The following is a 26,277-nucleotide window of genomic DNA, read 5'->3' on the forward strand; positions in this document are numbered from 1 at the left end:
CGAGGCGCGGGCTCAGGCTGGCAAGGGGACCCCCCACCAGCGCCCACCCTCACTACCCATGTTATCAGTACACCCTGCGGCTACAAGTCCTCCACCTCCTCTCCAGTCTGTATTTGCGTTACTATGAAAAAAACAAAACAGTCGGGGCAAATCACACCCCCCACCAGAAACCTCTGCGTTGTGCTGGATATTTATTGGCCACTTAATCTGTGCCAAGCACTGTTCTAAGTAAGCCCTTGCAGGGATTCTCCCATTGAATCCTTACGACACACCTACGCGATTGGTACTGTAACTATAAATGTCATAAATGGGGAAAGAGCGGTACAGAGACGGAGGGAGACCTGCCCGGGGCCAGGCAACCAATAGGAGGCCAGGCAGACGGCAGCAGCCAGGTAGGCGGTTTGGGGGCGGGAGAGTGCGATGCGGGCGCAGGCGCAGTGCACGCGCGCCGCCCCTCCATCCTCCGTAGCAGTTACGAGAAAGAGAAGCTAAGAAGAAAGGGGGAGCCCTCCTTGAACTGACCAGTCCACACAATTGTCCCTCCCGTCCTCCCGCCCTGAGCTCTTAGGCCTTGGCCAACACCCTACCCTAAGCAATACCTGCCAGAAACCAGCCACTGTCCACCCCAGGGTCCTCTGACACCATACCGTCACCTCCCATTTCCTAACTCTCAACCAGCACTCCCATGCACGTAAACTCGGCCAGCAGAGCCTGCGCCAGGAAGGCATTTCCCCTCACCCTCCTCCCAGCCTCTGCCAGAATTCCTCAGAGAGGTCCAGACCCCTACATGAGGATTGCCAGGGGCCCTTGTTTAAAATACTGTGACAGTGAAATAAGCCAGACACAAAAGGACACACACTACATGATTCCACTTACAGAGGTCCCTAGAGTAGTCAAATTCAGAGGCGGAAAGTAGAGCCGTGGTCACCAGGGACTGGGGGAGGGGGAGGGGGCATGGTTGTTTAATGGGGGCAGAGTTTCAGTTTGGGGAGATGAAAAAAGTTCTGGAGATGGTTGGTGGTGATGGTTGCAGAACAATGAGAATGCACTTAAATGCCTCTGAACTATACACTCAAAATGGTTAAATGGTAAATTTTCTATTCTGCATATTTTACCACAATTTTTAAAAAGTACTATGACAAAATCAGAATCTTGAGAGTGGTGTGGGGAAACCCACGTTTTTTTTTTTGTTTGTTTTTTGTTTGTTTTTTTTTTTTGCGGTATGCGGGCCTCCCACTGCTGTGGCCTCTCCCGTTGCGGAGCACAGGCTCCGGACGCGCAGGCCTAGCGGCCATGGCTCACGGGCCTAGGTGCTCCGCGGCGTGTGGGATCTTCCCGGACCGGGGCACGAACCCGTGCCTCCCGCATCGGCAGGCGGACTCTCAACCACTGCGCCACCAGGGAAGCCCGAAACCCACGTTTTTAACCAGCTCCCCAGGGGTTCTTATGCCCCCTCAGCATGAGAGCTGGGAATGTCATGGCCTCTTAGCTGTGCGACCTCAGTCGAGTCACAGAACGTACGGATCCCGAAGTCCCTTGTCTGGAAATGGACGTGAGACTTTCCTCACCTGTTCTTGTGTGCATCACACAAGAGAGGAATACAAAGTGCCAGAAGTGTGGGAGCTGCCCAGCGAAAGTGAACTTGACAGTTGGTCCGCAAACACTTACTGAGCAGCCTGGCTACCAAGCTGAGCCAGGACCTGCCCTCAGTCGTCGTCCCTCAAGTCCCAGCGCCCGCGGTGCACCGCAGGGGTCTCCTTTTCCCCATGCTCAGGCCTCCGAAGAGTTACCTGCCAGAAACAACATCTGGCAACAGGTAAGGAGGTTCCTGACTTCTCAGAGGCCTCGGCTTGGCAGGTCCGGTCCACACACACATTCCATTCCTCTCAGCAAGAGCCCAGGGACTGGGAGGGGTGAGGCAGGCCCCAAGGCCGCCTCACCCCAAAACTGGACCCTTCCGGCCCTGCCAGTGCCCCTCCCAGCCTCTGCCACCGACCCAGGGCACTTGGTTCAGCTCTCACTCAGGCCATTTCTACCAGCTTCTAGACCTCAGGAGGGCACTGGTAGGAAAGGGCCTCTTCTTTTCTTCTTTTTCGCCTCTTTTACTTTTCCCAAATTGACCACCTCTAGCCATGTTTAGAAAAGAAGAAAGTCTACACTAGTACAAAAATCGTTTTAAAATAATACCTCCAAGGCCTTTTGGGATAAAAGTGTTTCACTAATGTCGACAGCTAAGATTACAAAGTGCATCTACTTCAGCACCTACCGTAATAAGACAGTTGGATGTTTTTAATACCTTTACTTTTTTTTTTTTTTTTTTTTTTTTTCTTCTTTTTGCGGTATGCGGGCCTCACTGTCGCGGCCTCTCCCGTTGAGGAGCACAGGCTCCGGACGCGCAGGCGCAGCGGCCATGGCTCACGGGCCCAGCCGCTCCGCGGCACGCGGGATCCTCCCGGACCGGGGCACGAACCCGCGTCCCCTGCATCGGCAGGCGGACTCCCAACCACTGCGCCACCAGGGAAGCCCCAATACCTTTACTTTTTTAAAAGAGGTCCATTTACTTGTGTAGTTTGGGGTCTGTAAAGGGGTCAATGTGCTAGGAGATTACCTAAAGAGTCACTTCAGGCTAACACTTTTGTCTTGGGTACCAGGAGGGTCGGAAGGCTGCCAGGCTGCTCGCGACCCCTTTATTAAGGTGTCTCCCCAAGGGCCTGTCACGTGCCAAGGAGGACACCCTGGAGAAGGGCCAGGCCTCCAGCCCTGCAACCCAACCCTCCCGCTCCCTTCCTTCCCTCCGCGTGAGGCCGTAGCATAAAATCAAAGTCCTCTTTCTAGAACCGGCTCTCCAAGTGGGTCATCCGGCCGTGCGTGCAATCTTGTCCTTTTCCCTGTTTTGCCTAAGAAACTATTCTTGAGAACTTTCCAAAATGGCTTTGGAGAATATTCGTATCTCGACTATTTCACTTCGGTGAAGTGTTTTTCACTTTAATAAAAAGCGATGGCAACTTTGGCAGCTGCCTCGGAGCTGGAATCCAGAGAAGAGGGAGTAAGACACCCGGTGCCCTTGGGGCTTGATTCTGCCAGATCTGTAGAAGGCTGTCACCCGCTGGCTCCCCATTTCCAGCAGGAGGGCAGTAGCCAGGCCTTGGGAAGCCTCGCCTCGCCCAGACCCCCACTTCCTGCCAGGCAGGCAGCCCTCTGGCCCCCACTGGTGCCCGCTGGGGGAGCAGACTGGACCCAGTGGCCTGTCCTGGACCCTGAGAGCCGCAGAACCCTCCCCTTTGCCAATCTTGCCTCTCTACTCCTTTCTATTTGGGTTTTTTTTTTTTTTTTTTTGCGGTACGCGGGCCTCTCACTGTTATGGCCTCTCCCATTGCGGAGCACAGGCTCCGGACACGCAGGCGCAGCGGCCATGGCTCACGGGCCCAGCCGCTCCGCGGCACGTGGGATCTTCCCGGACCGGGGCACGAACCCGTGTCTCCTGCATCGGCAGGCGGATTCTCAACCACTGCGCCACCAGGGAAGCCCTCTACTCCTTTCTAGACCCCCCCAGCAACTGGTACTCTAAGGGCAGGAGGGAAAAAAAGCTCAAGGGTTACATTAAATCATTGGTTGTGACAAAGTGCGTCATTCTAGGTACATCAATTCAGAGGCTAATCAAGCAAACAGGATTAGTGAGAGGAGGGCCTAACCCTTTCTCAGAGGGTTAAGCCTCCAAAGCCTTGATCTCTGGCTGCAAACAGGGCCTTCCTTCCTGAGCTCTCTGCTATGCCAGGAATTCTGCACACGGTTAAAAAAAAAAAAAATCTCCCCTGGATTTACTACTTTCTGATCTGACCAAGTTGGAATGCCTGCATGGAGAAACGCTCCCCGCCTGAAGCGTAGGAAACTGGGCCTCAGTAAATAACGCCCTTCACAGAAAAGCCCAGAGGCTGTCTGTCTCCCATGAGGGACTGGATGTAAAAACAGCACAGCCTGGGTAGTTGCTGGGCTGACCCTTCACCCTGAGGCAACTTGGATGAGCAGGAAGGTGTCATGGGCTGAATTGTGTCCCCTGCCCCACAAATTCACATGTGGAAGTACCTCCAGTACCTCAGAAAGTGACTGTATTTGAAGATGGTCTTTAAAGAAGCAGTTAAGTTAAAATAAGATCATTAGGGTGGGCCCTAACCCCATACGACCTGTGTCCTTATAACAAGAGGAAATAAGGTCACAGACAGTTACAGAGGGACGACCACGTGGAGACAGGAAAAGACCATCATTTATAAGCCAAGCAGAGGGGCCTCGAGAACCCCCCCCCCCCGCCACACCTCCATCTTGGACTTCTAGCCTCCAGGTTTGTGAAAAAACAAATGTCTGTTGTTCAGCCATCTGGTCGATGGCACTTTGTCCTAGAGGCCTGAGCAAACTAGTACAGAAGATGCAGCTGTAGAAAAACCACGTGCCCCGGATGCAAGGGGCACAGATGAAACTTCAGGAAGTTCAGAGAAGAGGTGAGATTTATTAAGAACTTGCAGGGAGGGTGGGAGATCCTCAGATAGGATGTTTGGCTACGACTGATTTGCTGAGAAAATTTATGCTGCATCTGTGGAAGCCCTTTCAGTCAAATCGCTGAGGAGGACAAGAGAAGAATGAAAGAAAAGTGAATCTGCTCTGTATGTGGAATTCCCAGAATTCCCCTCCCTGTGGGGTCCTAGGTTGGGGTGGCCACGAGAAAGGTGTGCGGGACTTGGAGGGTGCAGCACAAAAATGCAGCCCTTTTGTGCTCTGAGGGTGGAGCAGGGCGGACAGATGCGGGGCAGTTCAGGCATACTTCTTAGTGTTGGGGCAGCCACTGGCCCGAAGCCCCTCCACTCCTGGGCCAGGTGTGTGCAGCTCTGGGGGTGCAGGGCTCCTGCCTGCCCCGAATGTCACTGCATCGTGGTGATCTCAGGTGGTGAGAGCCCTTCTGTTCTGTCCCCCGTCTTTCCCACTCTGCGTGCATCTTCCCTCCCAAGCTGGCCCAGCTGAGACCAGCATTCTAGGCTCGACCCTCCGGCGCCTCGTTCCCGCCTCCGCACCTCCTACCCTCAGACCTACCACTGCCACCAAAACAACCTCCCCAGACATCTGCTTCTAGCAAGTCATCCTTCAGCACACTTCAAAGGCTGGGTCCTTCCAGATCAAGTCTAAACCCTCTGACTAGATGCTAAGACCTTTTATAACCTGTTCCCAACTTCCTGCCCCGCCATCTTCCCTGCTGCTCCCCAATACATGCACTCTGCCCAGTGAGATCAGTCCCTTCCTCCCTGTTGGGGTCTGCCATGCCCACTCCATCACTCAGATAGGACCCCACGCTGTCAGACCTTTCCTTCTTCAAGGTCCAGCTCAAGTCTCATCTCCTTCACAAAGCCTTCATCAAGGCCATTAGGTGCAGTATTTAAGAGAAAAGACCCCGGAGCCAGGCTGTCTGGATTCAATGCCTGGCTTTGCACTTCCAGCTCTGTATGACTTTGAACAAATTACTTAATCTTTCTGCGCCTCAGGTTCCTCCACCAGAAAATGGAGATGAACAGGTTCGCAGGGTTATTGTGGAGATTAAATGAGTTAAGTCATGTAAAGCATTTGTATTGTGCCCGACATGTAGAAAGCACTTGATAAGGGTTAGTTCTTATTTCATTTTTATTATTACCTGACCATTTCATTCCTCTCCAAGACTCTTTCCCCTGAATTTCTACACCTGGTATAATAGAGACCACATCACTCAAGTACTTAATTATAGTCAGTCTTGTACTGTTCGCTGCAGTTTCATGTGTAACAAACAGGAACAAGAACATTTTATCTGTGATCAGAACATCAATAAGCAATAGCTTATTCATGAACATAAACCATTCCTCATTCTTTACTTGCAGCATAAGGGGGAGAACTTGCCCTGCTTCTTCCTGGTAGCATTTAACCCCTAAGAGACCCAGGAGGGAAAAGATAGGGACAACGTGTCAGGAACAGGAAGACATGAAAATGCCCACAGAATGGTCCCGAAGCCCATCCTCCTGGAACATTTGAACACCGAGAATATGACATTTTGACAAACATGGTTTTCACATAAAGAAGCACTGTCTGGGGCTTCCCTGGTGGCGCAGTGGTTGAGAGTCCGCCTGACAATGCAGGGGACGTGGGTTCGTGCCCCGGTCCGGGAAGATCTCACATGCCGCGGAGCAGCTGGGCCCGTGAGCCATGGCCACTGAGCCTGCGCGTCCAGAGCCTGTGCTCTGCAACCAGAGAGGCCACAACAGTGAGAGGCCCGCGTACCGCAAAAAAAAAAAAAAAAAAAAAAAAGAAGCACTGTCTGGAGGGGTGGTCTGACCAGAGGCAGGGCCCTCAGCCAGTGTCTGCTCCCTGGAAACTGAACAGTACCCAAGTAACAGAAGACCCCGAAGGCCCAGGGCCCAAGGGGCCAGCAGATGGCCATAGTATCAAGGTAGGGTGGGCGCCTGACACTGTGCAGGCTCCCAGCTTTGCTGCCAAGGGCCTTCTGGTTTACCACCCAGATCACTGAAAGCTCATGAATCAGTCCATAGATCAAGACAATACGGGAGTTATGCAGCACTCAGCAGTTTCTTCCACTTTAAAATGAAGGGATTGGTGGAAACACAGGATAGCTAACAAACCACCCAGTTCTGCAATTCTGCACAGTGAGTTCTTTGCGCAGTCAGAGCAAGCAAAGGCAGTCAAGGAGGACTCTGAGAGTCTGATTTCTATCAATATTACCCAAAGCACTCTACAGATTCAAAGCAATCCCCATCAAAATTCCAAAGGCATTTTTCAAAGAAATAGAAAAAAAAAAAAATCCCAAAATTTTTATGGAATCACAAAAGTCTCCAAATAACCAAAGAAATCTTGAGAAGGAAGAAAGCTGGAGGCATCGCACGTCCTGGTTTTAAACTATATTACAAAGCTGTAGTAATCAAACAGTATGGCACTGGCATAAAACAGACACATAGATCAATGGAACAAAATAGAGAGCCCAGAAATTAAACCATGCATTTATGGTTAATTAACTTACAACAAAGGAGACAAGACTATACAATGGGAGAAAGATAGTCTCTTCAATAAGTGAGAGTTTAATTTCCCCTTCCCCATACACAGAGCTGCACAAAAGAAGGAAAAAAACCAGAGCCACAGAATAGCTCATCTGGGCTTCATGCATTTGGCACTAGAGCCCTCCTGGCTGAGAGGTGCCAAAGCTAAGGATGAATACAACAAGGTGTGCAACTTACCCAGGTTTAAGTTTCAGCTCTGACACTTACAGGCAAGTTACCTGATTTTTGTGAAGCCTCAGTTTTCTCAGCCAATACACAAGGCTAATAATAATACTTCACGCATTTACTGATTAAAATATAAAGCACCTTGTACCCGACCCAAAGCAGAGGAGGTGCCCAAATCATTCAGAAAATGTTGATCAGGTACCCACTAAGGAACAGACACCATTCGAACATTCGAAGGCACTGGAGTGCAGTATTGCACCAAAAAAAAAAAAACCACCTCCCCCTTATAGAGTTTACTTTTAGAAGGAGAAGACAGATAATAAGAAATAACCTTAATAAAGGTCAGATTTCCTCAAAAGCACAGGAGAAGAATATGAAGAAAAATCAACTAGGGTAAATAGGATAAAGATGGAGGTGGGATTTCTAGGTAGAATCCTCAGCAAAGTCCACTCAGAGAAGATGAGCCTTGAATGGACACCTCAGTAAATGTCACTATTATCCTCACGGCCAGACCTGTTGGCGCCAGGGTTTGGTGCCAACAATGTATTTTTCCTGGTGTCCAAATGGGCATCTCTCCCCAACATATCTCACAAAAGAGAGTCAGGGTTGGAAGAGACTCAGATTCTCTAGTTCATTTTATAGAGGAAGAATGAAACCCACAAAGGTGGGCTGACAAACCCAGGGTCACACGGTTAGTTCAGAGACCGAGATGGGTGCCACCTCCAGTCTCCTGACTCTAAGACCAATATTCTTGCCTCTGCTTCATACCCTGTTGCCCTAGGCTGACTCAGACCCATGTAAAATTGAGGCCTGGAGCCTGGAAGATTTCTAGCCTGGTGTTGTATTTCAGCCTGCAGAGTAGTTCATGGTCATTAGCTGTGCAGTCTGTATATATGTCTTTCAGACACATTTACAGGGAAAAAAAAATTATCATGGATTTGCAAGAAGACACTCATGAACCAGTGACCCCAGTTTGAACAAATAACAATTAAAGACCATCAATTCAGGGCATCCCTGGGCACCAAGAATACCACACACACAGATGCAACCATGCTGGAACCACTTATATGACACTCCTCAGCTGTAAGGCAGTCATCAAAAGACCAAGGATTTGTTGCCTTTTTTTCCCCCCTCAGATTGTCATCAAAATGTAAAGACACTATTTGATTTGTGTAGACTCCTTGAGCCCCTGAGAAGATACCCACAGAGTCCAGTTTGGTGAACTCAAATATGGCACAGGTTTTTGAAGGGCTGTTTGTTATAGGATAAATCCTTGCAGTGATCAAGGGCATTTACAAGAACTGCTAAGGCTAAAGAGAGCTTCAAAAAGTGATCAACCCAGTTTGCTTCATTATGAAGCTGCCCTGGGCCAGAAGGATGAGACTGGAGCCTGGTAGCCATGGGACTTTCATACGTCTGCATAACTCTCAGAGACTAGGAACACCTGTGGGCTGTTAAGGCGGGGATCTCAAAGCACCATCCATCCATTCATTGAACAGATACTAATTGAGCACCTAGTGTGTGCCTGGCACTGTTACAGGCACTGAGGATATGACAGGAAAGCAAACAAAGCCCCTGACATCATGAAGCTTACATTCCAGTGAGGAGGAAGGAAAGGAACAGATTAGGGAGTGAATATGTATCAGACAGTGATAAGTAAGTGGGTAAAAGGCATGGGTGATGCCTGGAATCAGGAGAGCAAGGGCTTGTTACTTTAAGTTAAGTTTTCAGAGAAGGGCTCTCTAGAGAGGTGACATTGGAAAGCGAAGAGTTTGTCAAGGGAAGAACATTCTAGGCATAGTTCTCCGCAAACTCAAAAGCCCTGAGGCGGAACAGCAAGGGGACACTTGTGTCCTGAGCTGATGGGGGAAGGAGAGTTGGGGTCAGAAGAGCAGTGAGGGCCAACAGACCTTTGCAAGCACTTAAATTTTGCCTCGAGTGAAATGGGGAGTGAGATGCTGGAATGAGGAATGACATTATTTGACTAATGTTTTTAAAGGGTTGAACTTACTGCTGTGCTCAGAAGAGACCAGAGTGGGACCAAGACTGAAACAGGGAGAGCCGTTAGGAAACAATTGTCATAATCCAGATGAGAGGTGTGGTGGCCTGGATCCGGCAGCAGTGCTCGGGATGGGGAGAAGTGACTCGATTCTGGAGATTCTGGATACGGAAGATGGGGCCGAAAGGAATTGCTCACGGTCTAAACATGAATTGTAAAAGAATTCGAGAAGTCCAAGATGACACCAGAGTTTTAGCCTGAAGCACCTGAGGGTAGAGTTGACATGGATGGAGATAAAGTCCGTGGGAGGGTGTGGGGTGGGGTGGGGGTGGGGGAGAAGGGAGGTAAAGAGAGAATTTTCCCACCAGGTGTTCAAGCTCTGACCTTGATTTATAAAGTCAACCTTGCATAAGAGATGTACCATATGATCCCACAATTCCACCACAGGGCATAACACCCAAAAGAATCGAAAGCAGGGACTCATACTTGTACACCAATGTTCGTGGCAGTGCCATTCACAATAGCCAAAAAGTGGAAACAACTCAAATGTCCATTGACAGATGACTGGATAAGCAAAATGTGACCTATACATACGATTCAGCCTATAGAAGAAAGGAGGTTCTGACACATGCTACAGCATGGACGTACCTTGAAGACATTATGCTACGTGAAGTAAGCCAACCATCAAAGGACAAATGAATGGGGCTTCCCCGGTGGCGCAGTGGTTAACAATCCGCCTGCCGCTGCAGGGGACACGGGTTCCAGCCCTGGTCCAGGAAGATCCCACATGCCGCGGAGCAACTAAGCCCGTGCGCCGCAACTACTGAGCCTGCACTCTGGAGCCCACAAGCCACAACTACTGAAGTCTGCACGCCTAGAGCCTGTGCTCCGCAACAAGAGAAGCCACTGCAACGAGAGGCCCTCACACCACAATAAAGAGTAGCCCCCACTCGCCGCAACTAGAGAAAGCCCGCGTGCAGCGACGAAGACCCAACGCAGACAAAAATAATAAATAAATTAAATAAATAAATTTTTTAGAAAAAGGACAAATGTATGACTCCACCAATATGAGGCACCTAACATAGTTAAATTCATAGAGACAGAAGATAGAATCGTGGTCGCCAGGCACTGGAGGGAGAAAAGGGGAAGTTATTGTTTAATGGGTACAGAGCTTCTGTTTGGGAAGATGAAAGTGTTCTGGGGACAGAGAAAGGTGATGAGTGCAGAGCAATGTGAATGCACTCCATGCCCCTGAACTGTACACCTAAAAATGGTTAAAACGCTAAATCTTATGTGTATTTTATAATTTAAAACACAGAGATGGCAATCTCACAGGTCAGTCCACTGGCAAGGGCTCTATAAGGCTTTAGAGGGACTTCCCTGGCAGTCCAGTGGTTAAGACTCCTCACTTCTACTGCAGGGGCCACAGGTTTGATCCCTGATCAGGGAGCTAAGATCCCGAATGTGCGAAAAATAAATAAATAAAGGCTTTAGAGATTTATCAATACAAACTCCAAAAAAAAAATAATAAATCATCCTAGAGTTTCCCCATGGTTAGTGGTGGTTGCAGGAATATATCTGCACCCAATCCACCAAGAGGGCTTCAACAGGGAGAGACAGAGCGCTGGGGGAGGGGCAGAGGTGAAATAGAAGCCTATTCCAGGGAGAAAGAACGTATGAAAGAGATACGACTGGGAATTCGCTGGTGGTCCAGTGGTTAGGACTCGGTGCTCTCACTGCCAGGGGTCCAGGTTGGATCCCCGATCAGGGAACTAGGATCCCACAAGCCACACAGCACAGCCAAAAAACGAGAGGGAGAGAGGCGGGGGGGGGGGACTTGAATAAGACGGCCAGAGAAGCAAAGAGGATTGAAAGAAGGGGAGCAAGGATGCTGTGGACCACCAAAGGTGGGGAGATCTGATGACGGCTTTGGTGACCCAGAGAAAGTGATTGTGCTTAACATCCTGTGTGAAGCTGATAAAGGGGCCTAATTACAAGAGCTCACATTACCGAGTACTTACTCTGCGTCTAAGCCCTGCACAGCTACCAACTGGCTTAATCCTCACAACCACCACACGAGGGAAATACTCCAATCACCCTGATTGCACAAATGGGGAAACAAGAACCTGTCCCATCAGAAGGTTGGAGTAGCAGAAACAGGACTGAAACCCCGGCAGTCCAGTTCCGGAGTGGAGCGCTTAACCACTAGGCTACCCAGCTCTCAATGCCAGACAGTGTGACATGCAAACATTGTGACTTTGGGGGTGGACATTTATAGATTCAACTTTCCAGCCTTTCATCTTTCAAAACCCTCTTAGGCACTTAAGACACCACGTGGCCAGAGACAGACGTCTTGAGCAAAAGCCCTACGGGTCTAAACCTCACAGTCTTATCTCAAAGTCCAGCCATGGCTCGCTGATCAAACGCACTGATTTTCTGCTTATTTACCACAATGACTCTTTATGACAACAGCTGACAGCACTGTTGCTGTGAGAAAGCCGACCCCAAGCTCTGTTCTGTTGTTAACTATTAATGGACACGGCAGGATCCTGTTAGGAAGCCCAAGCAGAGAAAGCCAGAGGCCAATGGCAGGGGCAGGAAATGTTCGTTTCTGCTGAAGTCACGTTTACATGAAATTCTGACTTCAAAGTCCATGAAAGTGAGGGCCATGAAAGAAGGTTTCAAAGGAAACACTTGTGACCAGGGAAAAGCCTGTAACCTGGTCAGTAGAGGAGTCCCAGCAAGGATCGCTGTAATCTTTCTCCTGTCGTTTAAAGCAAAGCTTGTGAAGATGAAAAGCCACAGCAAGTTCTTCTAAGCTCCGCAGACTTTATGTGAAACCCTGTGCCTGGCTGCTTTAATTCTACCTCCTTCTGTGCTGGCTGTTGGTAAATGCTTACTGAATGAATAGATGTGATGCATCCAATGTATAACAAGTCCTTTGGGGAAAGGGGTCAAATCCCAATCATCTTTAAATCTTGAGACACTTAATAAATGTTGAAGTACCTCGTACTAGAAAAAAGTCCTGCGTTGGAAACGCAAACCCTGTGAGAGGCTAGAAGCTGCTCCCCAAAGGACGAGAGAGGAGTATGCAGCCATGTGAGTGCTGGGAAGCCAGCCAGAAGCTCCTGCCATCATCTCTCTATTTTATGTGCCAGGCGTACTGTGCAGGGTACCTTCCCGGGTCCCCAGGGGATGTGAAGTCTAGCAGAAGCCCAGTACTGTGGGAGTTGAAATGGGGGTGCCCGGCACCACAGGAGGGCCCTGAGCCCAGACCCAGAGGCTCAGGGGGTCTGAGGCGGTGACTCAAAGGCCCAGAAGAACGGAGGGCAGACAGAGTGTTAGGGAGAATTGTGAAGTAGGAGCAGGGACCAACGTCACGAATTTGGGTACCAGCAAGCACTTTGGTATGCCTGGGGCGGAAGGTGCACGTGGGAAAGCCATGGGTGCTGAAATGGAAGCAGGTCATGGCAGCCTTGGGTGCTAAGCCAAAGACATGAACTTCACCCTGAAAGCCAAGAGGAGCCTCTGAAGAATTATAAGCAGGGCAGTAACATGATCCGATTTTTATTTTAGACTGGCCTCTACTGAAAGCTCACGCCCTCTGTGGAGGAAAAGGTCTAAGACCGGCAGACCAGTAAATAATGGTGGCAACTGCAGTAAATAATGAAAACCTAAGATGTCGGGGATGTTAAGGACGGGGTGCTGGTGTGGCGACCAGATGGTTACAGAGCTGATCAGAGGCAGAGAAAACTCGACGGAGGTCCGGTTGGCAGCGTGAGGGGAGGCGGAGGGGGGCCCAGTGCTGGAAAGCAGGCTGGAGAACCCGCGGCCCCAAGAGGTTGCCCAGAGAGTCCAGAGCGAGAAAAATCAAGAGCCCAGGACAGGTCCTCGGGAAATTCTGCCACTTGTGAGCTCGTGGGAAGAGACGAGGCCATAAGGGGCCTGGGAAGAGGGGGCAAAGTAGTCCTAACCATGCAGACAAAAGAGAAATCACTAGGGTATGCCCTAGCGGTCCAGCGGTTAGGACTTGGCACTTGCACGGCTGCGGCCTAGGTTCAATCCCTGGTCGGGGAACTGAGATCCTGCAAGCTGTGCGGTGAGGCCAAAAAAAGAAAAAAAAGAAAAAGAAAAAACAGAGAAATCACTAAGCCAAGGGAGGAGGGGGATTCCAGGAGCCAAGGCTAATGCCGGGGTGGAGGAGGTGGGGTGGGGGGCGTCTGCGGGGGCGAAGGGACAGGAAACCCCAATATTCCCCAGTGACAAACAGTGAGCGCTCCAGCTGGTGGTGGCATGTGAGATGCAGGCTCGGTGAAGATTTCAACATTTCAAGAGAAGCCAGGCTACTCCTCTTGAACACGTTCCCGATTTTCTGGAAATCTCCTGATTTTTAAATGTTCGCAACTACCTCAAATACAGTAAGCCCCAAACCTGACTATGGCCCAAATTAAGATCCCGATGACCAGGGTTTCCACTCCCCACGGTTACTTCTTCCTCTCATCTCCCCCTTCATGTGGGTGTCTCCCCTCCGGAGAAAGCATTTCCTTTACAGGATCCAAAATACTTTTTCCTAAACTCTGTGGATCTTCACTAGAAGTCGCTAGTAACCCTTAGGTTCTAAGACTGGTCTCTGCCCCGCCCTGAACTCAACAGATACTGTCCTATAAGCCGTGTAAATGTTCCACATATGCCACAAATGTTAACAGCCCTACGTACAAAGAAGCCCTTGAGACTCCTTTGGAAGGAGTCAATTATTCTTCTATATTCTTCTAATTCTTCTGTGCATTTTCCACAGGCTTTTCAAACAGCTGAAAGGAGAGAGGAAGACTTGAATTTCTAGGTCCTAGAGAGGAAGGGGCGGGGTCCCTGGTGTTCTGAGCCAGCTCTCCTCCCGAGTGTGACTTCTGGTCCAGGGACAGGGAGGCACGGTCATCTGCAGAGGCTCCCATGAGCCTCATGTCTAGATGGAGGTATCATTATTACAATTAAAGTTATCATTCTTTCGGTCCCCACGACACTTCTCTCACCTGTGTTTGGGATGCAGACTGGCTCTGCCCGGGCTCGGCTGGTGGCTTCCTCAGGTCTATCCTGGTCTTTGCACTCCAGGGCTGGTGGCTGTGGTGCATTCTAACAACAAGGACAAGGACCGTTACCAGTCGCACATCAAATCACCCAACGAATTAACGTTTCTCAAGTGCCTAATATATAAAAAAAACCGAGGGGCCCCACGTTTACGCCCCACTGCATCTCAGTCCAGCCCACCCATCACTTGGAAGCTCTGCCTGTAGAAGAGATAACAAGATCTTAAGAAGGGAGCTGGCATCAGCTGAAAGACATCCTTCTGTGAAAGTCCAGTGACCCTTGTACAAAGGGCACAATGCCATCTCAGGTTCATCAGTACAGCAGACCCAGTCCCTGGCCTCAAGGATTTGGCGGTGGCAGAAGAAAAGAGATAAGGTGCAATTCAGTACCGAGGAACAAGATGCTGTCAAGTGAGGAATGTGTAGAGAGGAGGGTGTGAGTTACTGTCCACTGTGCATCTTTTCTCTGCACCACAGCTGACCTGGATACCGTGCAGCAGCAGCTCTAACCAGTGGATTGAATTCCACTAAGGGTTCCTGAAGCCTATGTGGTAGATCTCCAACGCAGGGGTCACCACCATCTCAGAGCAGGGGGTCCCCCGAGGAAGGAAAGCCTACCTGAGCACGGGATTCCCTGGCCAACGCCAGGGAATCCTGTCTGGCAACAACATGGAAACCAGTTTGTGGAGAACAGAGTTACCATCAGTAGCTTCCATGTCCTTGCCATGTGTTTGCTCAAGTTGAACATCATCCCAAGAAACTACTCTTTCTCAGGAGAAAGTAACTTGGAGATTGATGAATGGAATGAGTCTGGGTCTTCAGCTTCAAATTGGTAAATTTTCTTATTCATGCTTTCTTCTCCCAGGTGATCTATCCTCACCATAAGTAACAGGCAAATCCCTCATTAGACTTTCCTAAGGGCTGAGACCATGGATTATTTGGATTTGTATCCCTGTTTATAGAGCCTAGCACATTGTCCCAGGCACTCTGGAAAAGTCTGTGGCTTGGATAGATGGCTGACGAAGGAAGAAAGGAAGGAACGAAGGAAGGAAGGAAGGGAGGGAGGGAAGGAGGGAGGGAGGAGGAAGGAAGGAATATTTTTTCGACTGAATGATACTTGCATTTCTTTAACAACCACTGACATGAAAACTGAGACACAGAGAGCTTGAGTAACTTGCCCAAGATCACACAGCTAGGAAGTCACGGAGCTGGGATTTCAAACCCAGGCCACCTGGTTCATGAACCCACACTCAAAGCTATTAAACCATCCACTTATGTTTCTCAGCATATACTAGAAAATATGAAAGAAAAAAAAAGTCCAAGGCAAAGTTACCAAAATATCCAAAAGAAGAAGTTATCCTGAAGAAAATATGGTTCTTAGCTAATTATATAGATTGCCTCGCAGTGTCCTGTTGGCAAAACCCATAGCCCAAACTAGGGCACTTTAGAAACAAGAGAATAATATTACTAAACTAGCAAAACAAAGATTCTGTAGTAGTTGGACTGGATAAAGGGGTAAAAACCAAATTCGGTTTCAATTGACTTTAGGAAAGGAAATAATCAAATCATCAAACAAATGGTTTTCTGATACAAATAGGAAATTAATCTGATACAAATAGGAAATTAATCTGAAACCATCAGAACAAGTCACCCTGCCTTAAAATCCTATGATCCCTCTAAAAATGTAAACCTCGGAAGGAAGCCATTATTAAATCCAGCCTTACTGAGTGGTGAGTCCAATTCAATCCCCAGAGATTCATATTAAGGCACTAAGTGATTCTAAGGTGTATCGTGTTAGTAACAGAGAACAGCGCCCAGAGGAAACTTTCAGGGAGAAAAATCCTTTCACAGCCACCATTTTGGTGTCTTCCTGAATACAGAGGATGAGAAAAATAGAAGAAAGAACCCAAGACATCGAGGTGGGGATGGGGAAGAGAAAGAGTCATGAAATTAAATGGTGTAAAAATTTAAAGGCTCTTCAAGCTTTCCCTTTTAAAAGGGACGCCCCGGCACTTCCCTGGCGGTCCAGCGGTTAAGACTCCATGCTTCCAGGGCAGGGGGCACTGGGTTCCACCACTGCTCAGAGAACTAAGATCCCGCATGCTGCACAGTGTGGCCAAAACAAATAAAAAATAAATAAAAGGGACTCCTCTGTGGAAAACATGGTACTAGATGACGCGTGAGCTTGGAAAAGATTAAGGCAGGATCCAGCCGGTGGTACAGCTTCTGATGTACCAGAAGATGGGCCTGGTATCATCTAAGTCAAGCAAGGGACGAAACCAATGACTTCTGCTGACGTGTCCCACGCTGATCAAAGGAGAAACCCAGAGGCCGGGAGCAGAGAATGCGCTGCTGTGTCAGACCAGGCAACTGGCATCGTCATTCCAGGGCATGACCACTGTGTGGCAGGAACGGGCGTGAAGGAAGGGCAGGCTGTGGCCAAAGAAGGGCAGGCTGTGGCCAAAGAACTCGCTGGAGCCATTCCAGAGAAGAGAGGGTGGGGGGCTGGGTGGGGCGTTCCCCAGAGGCCCTCCAAGACCCCAGACGCTGGCCTTTCACATCTAAAAGGTACAGTGAACTGTGTGGAGAAAACTGATACATAACGAGGTTCCCCTGCAAAAGGGTAGAGACCGGCTGAGTTACTCACTCCGGTAAAATAGTAACAAAGCACATAGTGGTTAAATAGCGTTATTTCTATACATGTGATTATGTTACTAATGTGAATCCCTCACAGTTTCCTGGCCAGGAAGATGGAACTGAAATTTTTTTAAACAATGAAATAATGCTTTTTTGACCAACAGATTGGTAAAAAATAAAAGAGCTCAATAAAAACAAATAAGGGTATAGAGAAAGCAGGGGCTTTCATACCCAGAATGTACATAGATACTGCCTTTTGGGAGGACGATTGGGAGCAGCTATTAGAATGTTAAATGCATGTGCTCCTTCGCCCAGCAATTCCATTGCTAAGTATCTGAGTGATATCCTTGTACGTGTGCTCAAAATAGCGTGTGCCGAGATGTCCCTAGACACGGGAAACAACATGCAACATACAACATCTCATCTAGGCTATGCAATATTTCACAACAGTGAAGAAGAATGAGGCAGCTCTGTATTTACCTACACAGAACATCTCCAAAACATATTGTTAAGGGGAAAAAAGCAAATTGCAAAACAATATGCTACGGTCTTTTTTTTTTTTTTTTTTTTAATTTATTTAGTTATGGCTGCGTTGGGTCTTCGTTGCTGCACGCCGGCTTTCTCTAGTTGCAGCGAGCAGGGGTTACTCTTTGTTGCGGTGCATGGGCTTCTCATTGCGGTGGCTTCTATTGTTGCAGAGCACAGGCTCTAGGCGCGCGGGCTTCAGTAGTTGTAGCACAAGGGCTCAGTAGTCGTGGTGCACGGGCTTAGTCGCTCCACGGCATGTGTGATCTTCCCGGACCAGGGCTCGAACCCGTGTCCCCTGCACTGGCAGGCGGATTCTTAACCACTGCACCACCAGGGAAGTCCCAATGCTATGGTCTAATTTATGATTTCTTTTAACCCATCAACTATAGACATCTGGATTACTCTACAGATATGTCCAAAAGCTTCGAGCAAAGTCTGCAGGGGGCATGCCAAGATTATGGCAGTGGTTAGCACTATGGAGGAGCGTGCAAGTGGACTTGGGACAAGGAGAACAGCCGTTTTTAAAATTTTTTATAAAAATTACTTGCTATGCAGTGTAGTTAAAAATTAAATCTTTGAAAATGTTAGCTCTAAAAATGTCTACCTGCCCAATCGAGTGTCCATCCGGGTTGGAAGTATTTTACCAGCTGTAATTACTTCAACAAGAGGAGGTTCATTCAACAGATATTTATTGAGCACCTACTATGGGCCAGGCACTGTTCTAGACTCTGGGGAATATTAAAAACATCTGCTTTGGGCTTCCCTGGTGGCGCAGTGGTTGAGAATCCGCCTGCCGATGCAGGGGATACGGGTTCGTGCCCCGGTCCGGGAAGATCCCACATGCCGCGGAGCGGCTGGGCCCGTGAGCCATGGCCGCTGAGCCTGTGCGTCCGGAGCCGGCGCTCCGCAACGGGAGAGGCCACAACGGTGAGAGGCCCGCGTACCACCAAAAAAAAAAAAAAAAAAAAAAAAAAAATCTGCTTTTGTGGAGTTTAGATTCCAGGGGAGTTTATGGCATCATCTCCTTGGGGCGGCAGGGGGCGGTGTCTCTGGGAGAGAAGCTGGGGGGGTGATAAAATATGCCCAGAGGCAGGGTCAGCTCTTCTAGGCCAGGGAAAGAGGAAGAGGTGTCTGCAGTTGGGCAGCTCTGGTGCCACTCCCCAGGCCTTGTGAAGGGATTGAGAACCAAGCATGGAAGGAGGGAAGGGGACAGCCAAGCTCTGGTCTGGCTTAGGAGGCCTGGGTCCTCAGGGCTACCAAGGAGAGCTCTCTTCCTGCACGGGGCCACTTAGAATGATGATGATAAACAACGAGGTCCCACTCTATAGCACAGGGAACTATATTCAATATCCTGTGATAAACCATAATGGAAAAGAATATGAAAAAGAATGTACATATAGGGGGCTTCCCTGGTGGCACAGTGGTTAAGAATCTGCCTGCCAATGCAGGGGACACAGGTTCAAGCCCTGATATGGGAAGATCCCACTTGCCACAGAGCAAATAAGCCCGTGTGCCACAACCACTGAGCCTGAGCTCTAGAGCCTGTGAGCCACAACTACTGAGCCCATGTGCCACAACTACTAAAGCCCGCGCGCCTAGAGCCTGTGCTCCGCAACAAGAGAAGACACCACAATGAGAAGCCCGCGCACCGCAACAAAGAGTAGCCCCCACTCGCCGCAACTAGAGAAAGCCTGCGTGCAGCACTGAAGACCCAGCGCAGCCATAAATAAATAAATAAATTTATTTTTTAAAAAAAGAATGTGTATGTGTGTATATATATATATATATATATATATATATATATATATATAACTGAATCACTTTGCTGTACAGCAGAAATTAACACAACATTGTAAATCAACTATACTTGAATAAAAAATTTTTTTAATTTTTAAAATAATAATGCTTTCTTCTCGCTCTTGGCTGGCAAGGCCTTCCCAGCTCAGGAGCCTGCTCTGTGAACAAGGAATCAGCATAAGGCACCTGGGTGAGCTACCATTTGCACACGTCTGCATGGGGCTGGCAATGGTGTTTCTCTCTTGGCAACTCGAGGTGTACATTGCTTAAACACATGGCATTGCTTTAAAATGCACAATTCCCCACGAGATTTCTGATCTCAATGCCTCCAAATCTTTCTTTTTTTTTTCTTTTCTCAAATCTACTTTCTAGAAGGACTTTGCCCAAACCTAAGATAAACACATTTGGCAAACCCCAGCCTCACTGTCCTCGACAGAGGCTTGGAAACGCCCTGAAAGGCATGGACGTGAGTGCCATGTGCTCAGACACCGCATATGCTCCCCTGCTCACATGTCACTATTTCACAGCCAAGTGCTTCCCAGCAAAATACACAAGGGCTTTGTCTCAATCTGCAACAGTCTGCACTGGCATCAGAGCCACTGTCACTGTGCCTGTCTAGCTCAGAAAGAACAGCTGGGTGGAGGGTGGCAGTAAGCTGCCATGGAGAGAGGGTCAGCCCCACCTTGCTTCAGGGGGAAAACACAAGTCCACATCCTGGCTGGGATTTCTGGTCACAAATCTCACTAGGAAGGAAGGGATCGGGGAGAAAAGTGAAGGTGATTTTTTTCGTATTACTCCCTTAATAAAACAAAGCCTAGGGGCTTCTCTGGTGGCGCAGTGGTTAAGAATCCTCCTGCCAATGCAGGGGACACGGCTTCGAACCCTGGTCCAGGAAGATCCCACATGCCACAAAGAAACTCTGTGTGCCACAACTAACTGAAGCCCGCGCGCCTAGAGCCCGTGCTCCGCAACAAGAGAAGCCACAACAAAGCATAAACCTGGCTCGACACAACTAGAGAAAGCCCGTGTGCAGCAAGGAAGACGCAACGCAGCCAAATAAATAAATAACAAAGCCTGGTCAGGGCATCAGAATCTCACCCGAGGGACTTCCCTGGTGGTCCAATGTTTAAGACTCTGTGCTCCCAATGCAGGGGACCCAGGTTCGATCCCTGGTCAGGGAACTAGATCCCTCATGCCACAATTAAAAGAGCCTGAATGCCACAACTAAAGATCCCGTATGCCCCAACTAAAGATCCCACTTGCTGCAACAAAGATCCCGCGTGCCCCAACTAAGACCCAGAGAAGCCAAATAAATAAATATTTGTCTAAAGATTTATTTTTTATTTATTTTTATTTTGGGCTGTATCGGGTCTTAGTTGCGGCATGCAGGATCTTCGTTGAGGCATGTGGGCACTTCGTTGCAGTGCGCAGGCTTCTCTCTAGTTGTGGCCCACAGGCTCCAGGGCATGTGGGCTCTGTAGTTGTGGCGCGCAGGTTCCAGAATGCGTGGGCCCTATAGTTTGCAGCTCGCGGTCTCTCTAGTTGAGGTGTGCAAGCTCAGTAGTTGTGGCAGGTGGGGTCGAACCGGCATCCCCTGCATTGTAAGGCGGATTCTCTACCACTAGACCACCAGGGAAGTCCCTAAATAAATTTTTTTTTAAAGAATTGCATCCAAAAGATGCATTTTTTAAAATAAAAACAAAATAATCAGTTGGGAACAGAATAATCAAAAGTCACACTTTCCAGACTTAATTGACATTTCAGATGTCAGTCACCGGTACTGGACCAAACTGATCAGATTTGAGGAGCCCCCTCCTCCTCCACACCCCAGCTTTCTTCCCCTCCTCCTTCATCAACTGCAATTCTTGGCCATCACATCTCTGCTGTAATTCTGGTGGGGGCCATCTCCAACCCACCCCTGACCTACCTGTGTCTCCCACCAAAGCCCCACAGGTCTCTTCTCCACTCAGCACCCCCTCTGAAGCAGCCACCCCACATTTCTTAGATCAGCTCTTCACTTTTTCAGTCTCCAAGCTTTTTTTTTTTATTGAAGTATAGTTGATTTATATAGTTGTGTTAGTTTCAGATGTATAGCTACGTGATTCAGTTACATTTATAAATATATATATATTTCTTTTCCAGATTCTTTTCCATTGTAGGTTATTACAAGATTGAGTCTCCACACTTTTGCTTTACCTCCTTTTCCACCTCAACAAGGCAGTCCCACATGCTGGAAAAGTGTGGATTTTGAAGTTTGCTGACTTTCTATCCTTTACTGAAGTTAAATCAGGCTCATCAACAGTTCAAAGAGAGCTGCTGATTTGCACAACTTGCGTAATAACTTATTAGGGAATCATTTCTGGTGTTTGTTTCTTTTGTTTGCTTTTGGATTTCATTTTGTTTGTTTTTGTTGGATTGTTTTTACCCAAAGTCTAAGGGAATGCACTGGAGATCAGGGAAATATGCAGTAATGGACAGAAGGAAAATAGGAGACCATGTCGCTAAGGGGAAGTGTATTAAGCGATAAGACAGTGACAGGAGGGCTGATGGAGTTTCTGCCACAAGCTGTGCACCATGTGCCTGGCTCTGTGCTGGCAAAACGATGGTGGACGAGATGACCGCCTCCCTCCCTCACGGAGCTGACAGTCTGATGGGGAGGCAGCTAGACAAGCAACCAGTTACTGATGATCTAATACGAATAGTGCTGAGAACAGGAAAGTACAGAGCAACGCGGGTGCACAGACTGTGGGGGGAGGACGTGGGGGGTGTTTGTGTGTCAGGGGAAGAAGACTTCCAGGAGGAAATGCTCCCTAAGCTGAAACGCGAAGGATTGCGGAGGAGAAGCTTGTTGAAAGCCAGGGGGCCAGAGAAGAGATGAAAGAGCTGGGTGTGGCTGGAGAGGCCGGCTTGAGGCTGCAGGGGCTGACAAGAACCAGAGTTAAAAAGAGGGGAGTGCCAGGGTTTCCCTGGTGGTGGTGCAGTGGTTGAGAGTCCGCCTGCCGATTCAGGGGACATGGGTTTGTGCCCCGGTCTGGGAAGATCCCACGTGCCGCGGAGCAACTGAGCCCGTGAGCCATGGCCGCTGAGCCTGCGTGTCCGGTGCCTGTGCTCCGCAACGGGAGAGGTCACAACAGTGAGAGGCCCGCGTACCGCAAAAAAAAAAAAAAAAAAAAGAGGGGAATGCCAAACTGGAAATAACCCAAATGTGTTTCAACAGTTTAATGGATAAACAAACTATGGTACATTCATACAATGGAATATTACTCAGCAATAAAAAGGAATGAATTATCAATATACACAACTTGGATAAATTTCAAGCTCATTATGCTGAGTGAAATAAACCAGTCTTAGGTTACCTACCACATGATCTGTGTGATTGCTTTAAAATGACATTCTCAGAAAGACAAAACTATACTGACGGAGAACAGATTTGTGGCTGCCAGGGAATCAAGGGATGGTGTGACTATAAAGGGAGAGCTAAGGGTTTCAGGGGGTGAGGAGGTTTTCCTGATTGCGGTGGTAATTACATGAATCTATACATGTGTTGTTGAATAAAATTCATAAACGTATAAAACAAAACATAGGGAAGTGCTCGAGGACTCCCTGGGGCCTTGGGTGGAGCCAGAAAGGCTGAGACATGCCCAGATCCACCTCCAAGACCTTTTCTTCCCTCTGTGAACCTACATGCTGTCTCTATAAAGCATCCCTAGCCAACCCTTCACTCACTTAGTGAGAAGGGGCCAATCCACGGCAGAGCCAAGGGAGCGGGAGACACGCCCCACTCCCCATGTTTTTTCCTGTACTTATTTCAGCCACCAGAAAAGCCCTATCAAAGGTTCTCCATGATTACATAACAAGAACAGGGCAAGCAAGCTTTGGGGGACGCACAGAATCCAGCCGTTTCCCCTTTAAAAATCGCAAAACACCGAAAGTGTGTGTGAGCAAAACATGCAGTGCAGGCTGTTTCCCTGGGTTGCTGGCAAGGTCTGGAATCACCATCCAGTGGCAAGAACCCTGTTAGCCCAAGGTGTTTATTTCCTTTTGATAAACAGCAACGTGTAATTTCCCATTTTTAGGGACAATAATTACTTCAAACAAAGGGCAGTTACCAAAGGGCGGTTACATTATTTAGAGGGACTGGTTCTCCTCCGTAGGAGAACTGCAGCTCAGTGTTTTCAAACAATCATAACTTTTTTAAACTTTAGCTAAAAGCATTCATTTGTCTCTTAGATAAGATTCAAGAAACAAGTACTTTGGGGAACACAGGGTGTTTAAACAGAAGAAGGAATGAAAAACACCACCTCTTCCCCTCCAGGCCTCCTGGGCCACCGGCTCTAACCCCAGCCACGCTTGGCACCGACAATGCCCACCTGGCACTTCTCCCTCCCGCAGCTAAATTCCTAGAATTTATTTTCTAGGAATTTAGTCAATCCACACCGAATGCCTCCACTCTCTCACTTAACATCCCTAATCGGCCTGAAGGGTCCACTTGAAATTCAAGTTGTGAGCGAACTTGCACTCTTACAAGCAGAAAAGGCCCTGGTATTATTCTCTCCTGCCTGTTCACATTCCAGCCCTCCCCACTGCCTGGCCACCAAGCCAGAGGATGGAGGCCAGGATGGTGGCCCTGCGTCCTGGTGGAGACCACACCGCCAGGTAAAACCCCAAACCAAGGCCACAGGGCACTGGCTGGAAAGCCAGGGGTTGTCAAAAGCCTTCTCCCTCACCTGGCCTGGAGTGGGGGACCTTAAGACAGGCAGGGGACAGGAATTCCCTGGCGATCCAGTGGTAAAGACTCTGGACTTCCACTTCAGGGGGCATGGGTTAGATCCCTGGTCGGGGAACTAAGATCCCATAAGCGGCCCAGCGTGGCCGTACAAAACAAAACAAACAAAAAGACAGGCAGGAGTCTGAATGCTGCGCTACAGGCGAGGGGCCATGTCAGGCCCCCAGAGGGGAAAGCAAGGCGGGCACCTACCCATGCTGTTTGTGAGGCTTTGCTAAAAGGCTCTCCAGGCCCAAAATACCCAGAGCTGTCCTGCCCAAAGGCCTGAAAGAACCACCAAGAGGGACCCACATCTCAGGGCCCCAAAGTCCTCTTTTTAAATGTAAATATCCCAAAGAATTAACATACAGGGCCCTGGCACTCTCCCGCACAGCAGTTTCTCAGAGTACAAAGCTGTCGACTGACTAAGGGAAAAGCTTGTGTCCCTGCAAGGCTTAGGGACCCGCCAGGGTAAGGTGGCTAGCGCCCGCGGCCGCGCCCTCCCTGGGAGGTGTGAACCTGGCCTCCAGCAACTTCCCGACGCACCACCCCCCTCACCCACCCCCACCCCCACCTCCACCCCCGGTCTTCCTTCCCCTCTTTCCTCCCCGCTGTGCCCCGCGCCCTACCGCACTCGGCCAAAGCAGGGATGGTGGCTCGCAGCCACCATCCAGAGGTGGAAAGAAATCTGCCTGGCAACGAGTCACGAGGACCTGGATGCGGCCTGGCAATTGGCAGTTCGGCCGAACGGGGCGTGGCGTCAGATGCTCCCTAGAGACTGTCCTGTGCCCCCCTTCCCGGTCCCTCCCTCCCATGCTCCCTCACTTCTCCGGGACAGCGAGCCTCCGGAAGCCTCTCTTACTCCCTGGAAAATGGCGGCCCCGTGATTACATTATGGGGGGCTTACGGGTGTCACCTGGTTTATGGTTGGAGCAGAAGAACTTGAAGTTGCAAGAATGCTGTTTTATTTAGGTGGTAAATTCATTTGGGGCGCTAGGAGGGACTTAGATAGGGAGCGGGGCTAAAGTCCCCTCAAAGCCCTGCTCCCTGTAGGTCCTCTCTTCTTGCCTTCCCTCCGCGCACGCCCTGACACGCTCCCAGCTGCTCGTTCCAAATCGTCCGCCTTCCTGGGGCTTTGCTCCTCCCCTGCTGCCTTCTCCCTCCCGGCACCGGCCACGCCGCATCCACCTCTAGCCCTGTCCCGGGCTCGCTTTTCAGTTTTCCCCATAGATTGCTTTTTACTTCCTCCTTCCCTCGGGCCCCCATAATCTCCGGAGGAAAGAGCCAGTGGTCCAAACTCGTGGAGGCCTCAGTTCCTTCCCCTCGGGCGGGGCGCCGTTGGTGGGTGGGACAGAGCAAGTGCCCCGCTCACACCGCGCTCACACCGCTGATGGTTAGCAAGTTCTCAAGCTGGGCTCCAATTGGCCTCAGCTGTGGAGCCCAGGAGGTCTGCAGGCGAAGGGATGAGGGAGACTGTCCACGGTTGAGAGCAACTCTCCTGCCCAAAACTCCTCTCTGGAGCCCCCTCACATTCCCAGGTCCTCCGCAAGAGAGGATCCCCAGAGGCCTCAGCTGGCCTGCATTCCCGAAGCTGGGGGGCAGCCAGTCCACTGGATGGGGTGGTGGAAGGGGCCTCCAGGCTTCCTGGACAGTCGTCAGGGACAGTGGGTGAGGCAGTTATAATGCAAATGCTTTGATTGTCGTTTCTCCCTTGTTTATCATCATCCTGGAAGAGTGAACACTCAGGAGGGGAAAAGACCCAGGGTAACACTGGGGAGGAGGGGCTGGCAGCAGCTGACAAGGTTGAACCCGGGCCAAGGGTTCACTTCGCTTGAGGCCTGGAGCCTACCCCTACCCCCCAAATGGGCAAATGAATAAGAGCCTTTTCTGGGCTGGACCAGAAACCAGCCAAGTTGCCGGGGTCTCCAGTTTCTGCTACTTACTAGCTGTGTGACCCTGAACATAATTGCTTAACCTCTCTGAGCCTCAGTTTATATGTCTGAGGAAAGTAATACCCACCTCATAGGGTTGTAGAAATCAAAAGAGATAAAGTGTGTACAATACATATACAATGCCTAATGTAAAGTATTAGATAGAAATGGCTAAAAAAAAAACCAGAAATGGCTGACACTTCTAGTACTTACTATATGCCAAATACATTAGACTGTATGTGTTTCAATAGAAATGGCTAACACTTCCAGTACTTACTATATGCCAAATACATTA

At 49.3% G+C, this 26,277-nt stretch overlaps 1 protein-coding gene across 6 annotated transcripts in view; it reads right to left on the bottom strand.

The window, feature by feature from the left end:
* AHNAK (AHNAK nucleoprotein) overlaps nucleotides 1-26,277 on the bottom strand; it is a 113,297-nt gene that overhangs the window by 51,065 nt on the left and 35,955 nt on the right. For all 6 annotated transcript variants that reach the window (XR_010841266.1, XR_010841264.1, XR_010841267.1 and 3 more), the window contains exon 5: nucleotides 14,271-14,370. Coding sequence is in view for 1 of the 6 variants with exons in the window: in XM_067037405.1 (XP_066893506.1) it covers nucleotides 14,271-14,370 (100 nt within the window). In the remaining 5 variants the exon portion in view is untranslated. The remainder of the gene's footprint in view (nucleotides 1-14,270; nucleotides 14,371-26,277) is intronic.

The sequence above is a fragment of the Kogia breviceps genome, chromosome 7 (assembly GCF_026419965.1).
Source record: "Kogia breviceps isolate mKogBre1 chromosome 7, mKogBre1 haplotype 1, whole genome shotgun sequence".
In the NCBI taxonomy this organism is placed as follows: domain Eukaryota; kingdom Metazoa; phylum Chordata; class Mammalia; order Artiodactyla; family Physeteridae; genus Kogia; species Kogia breviceps.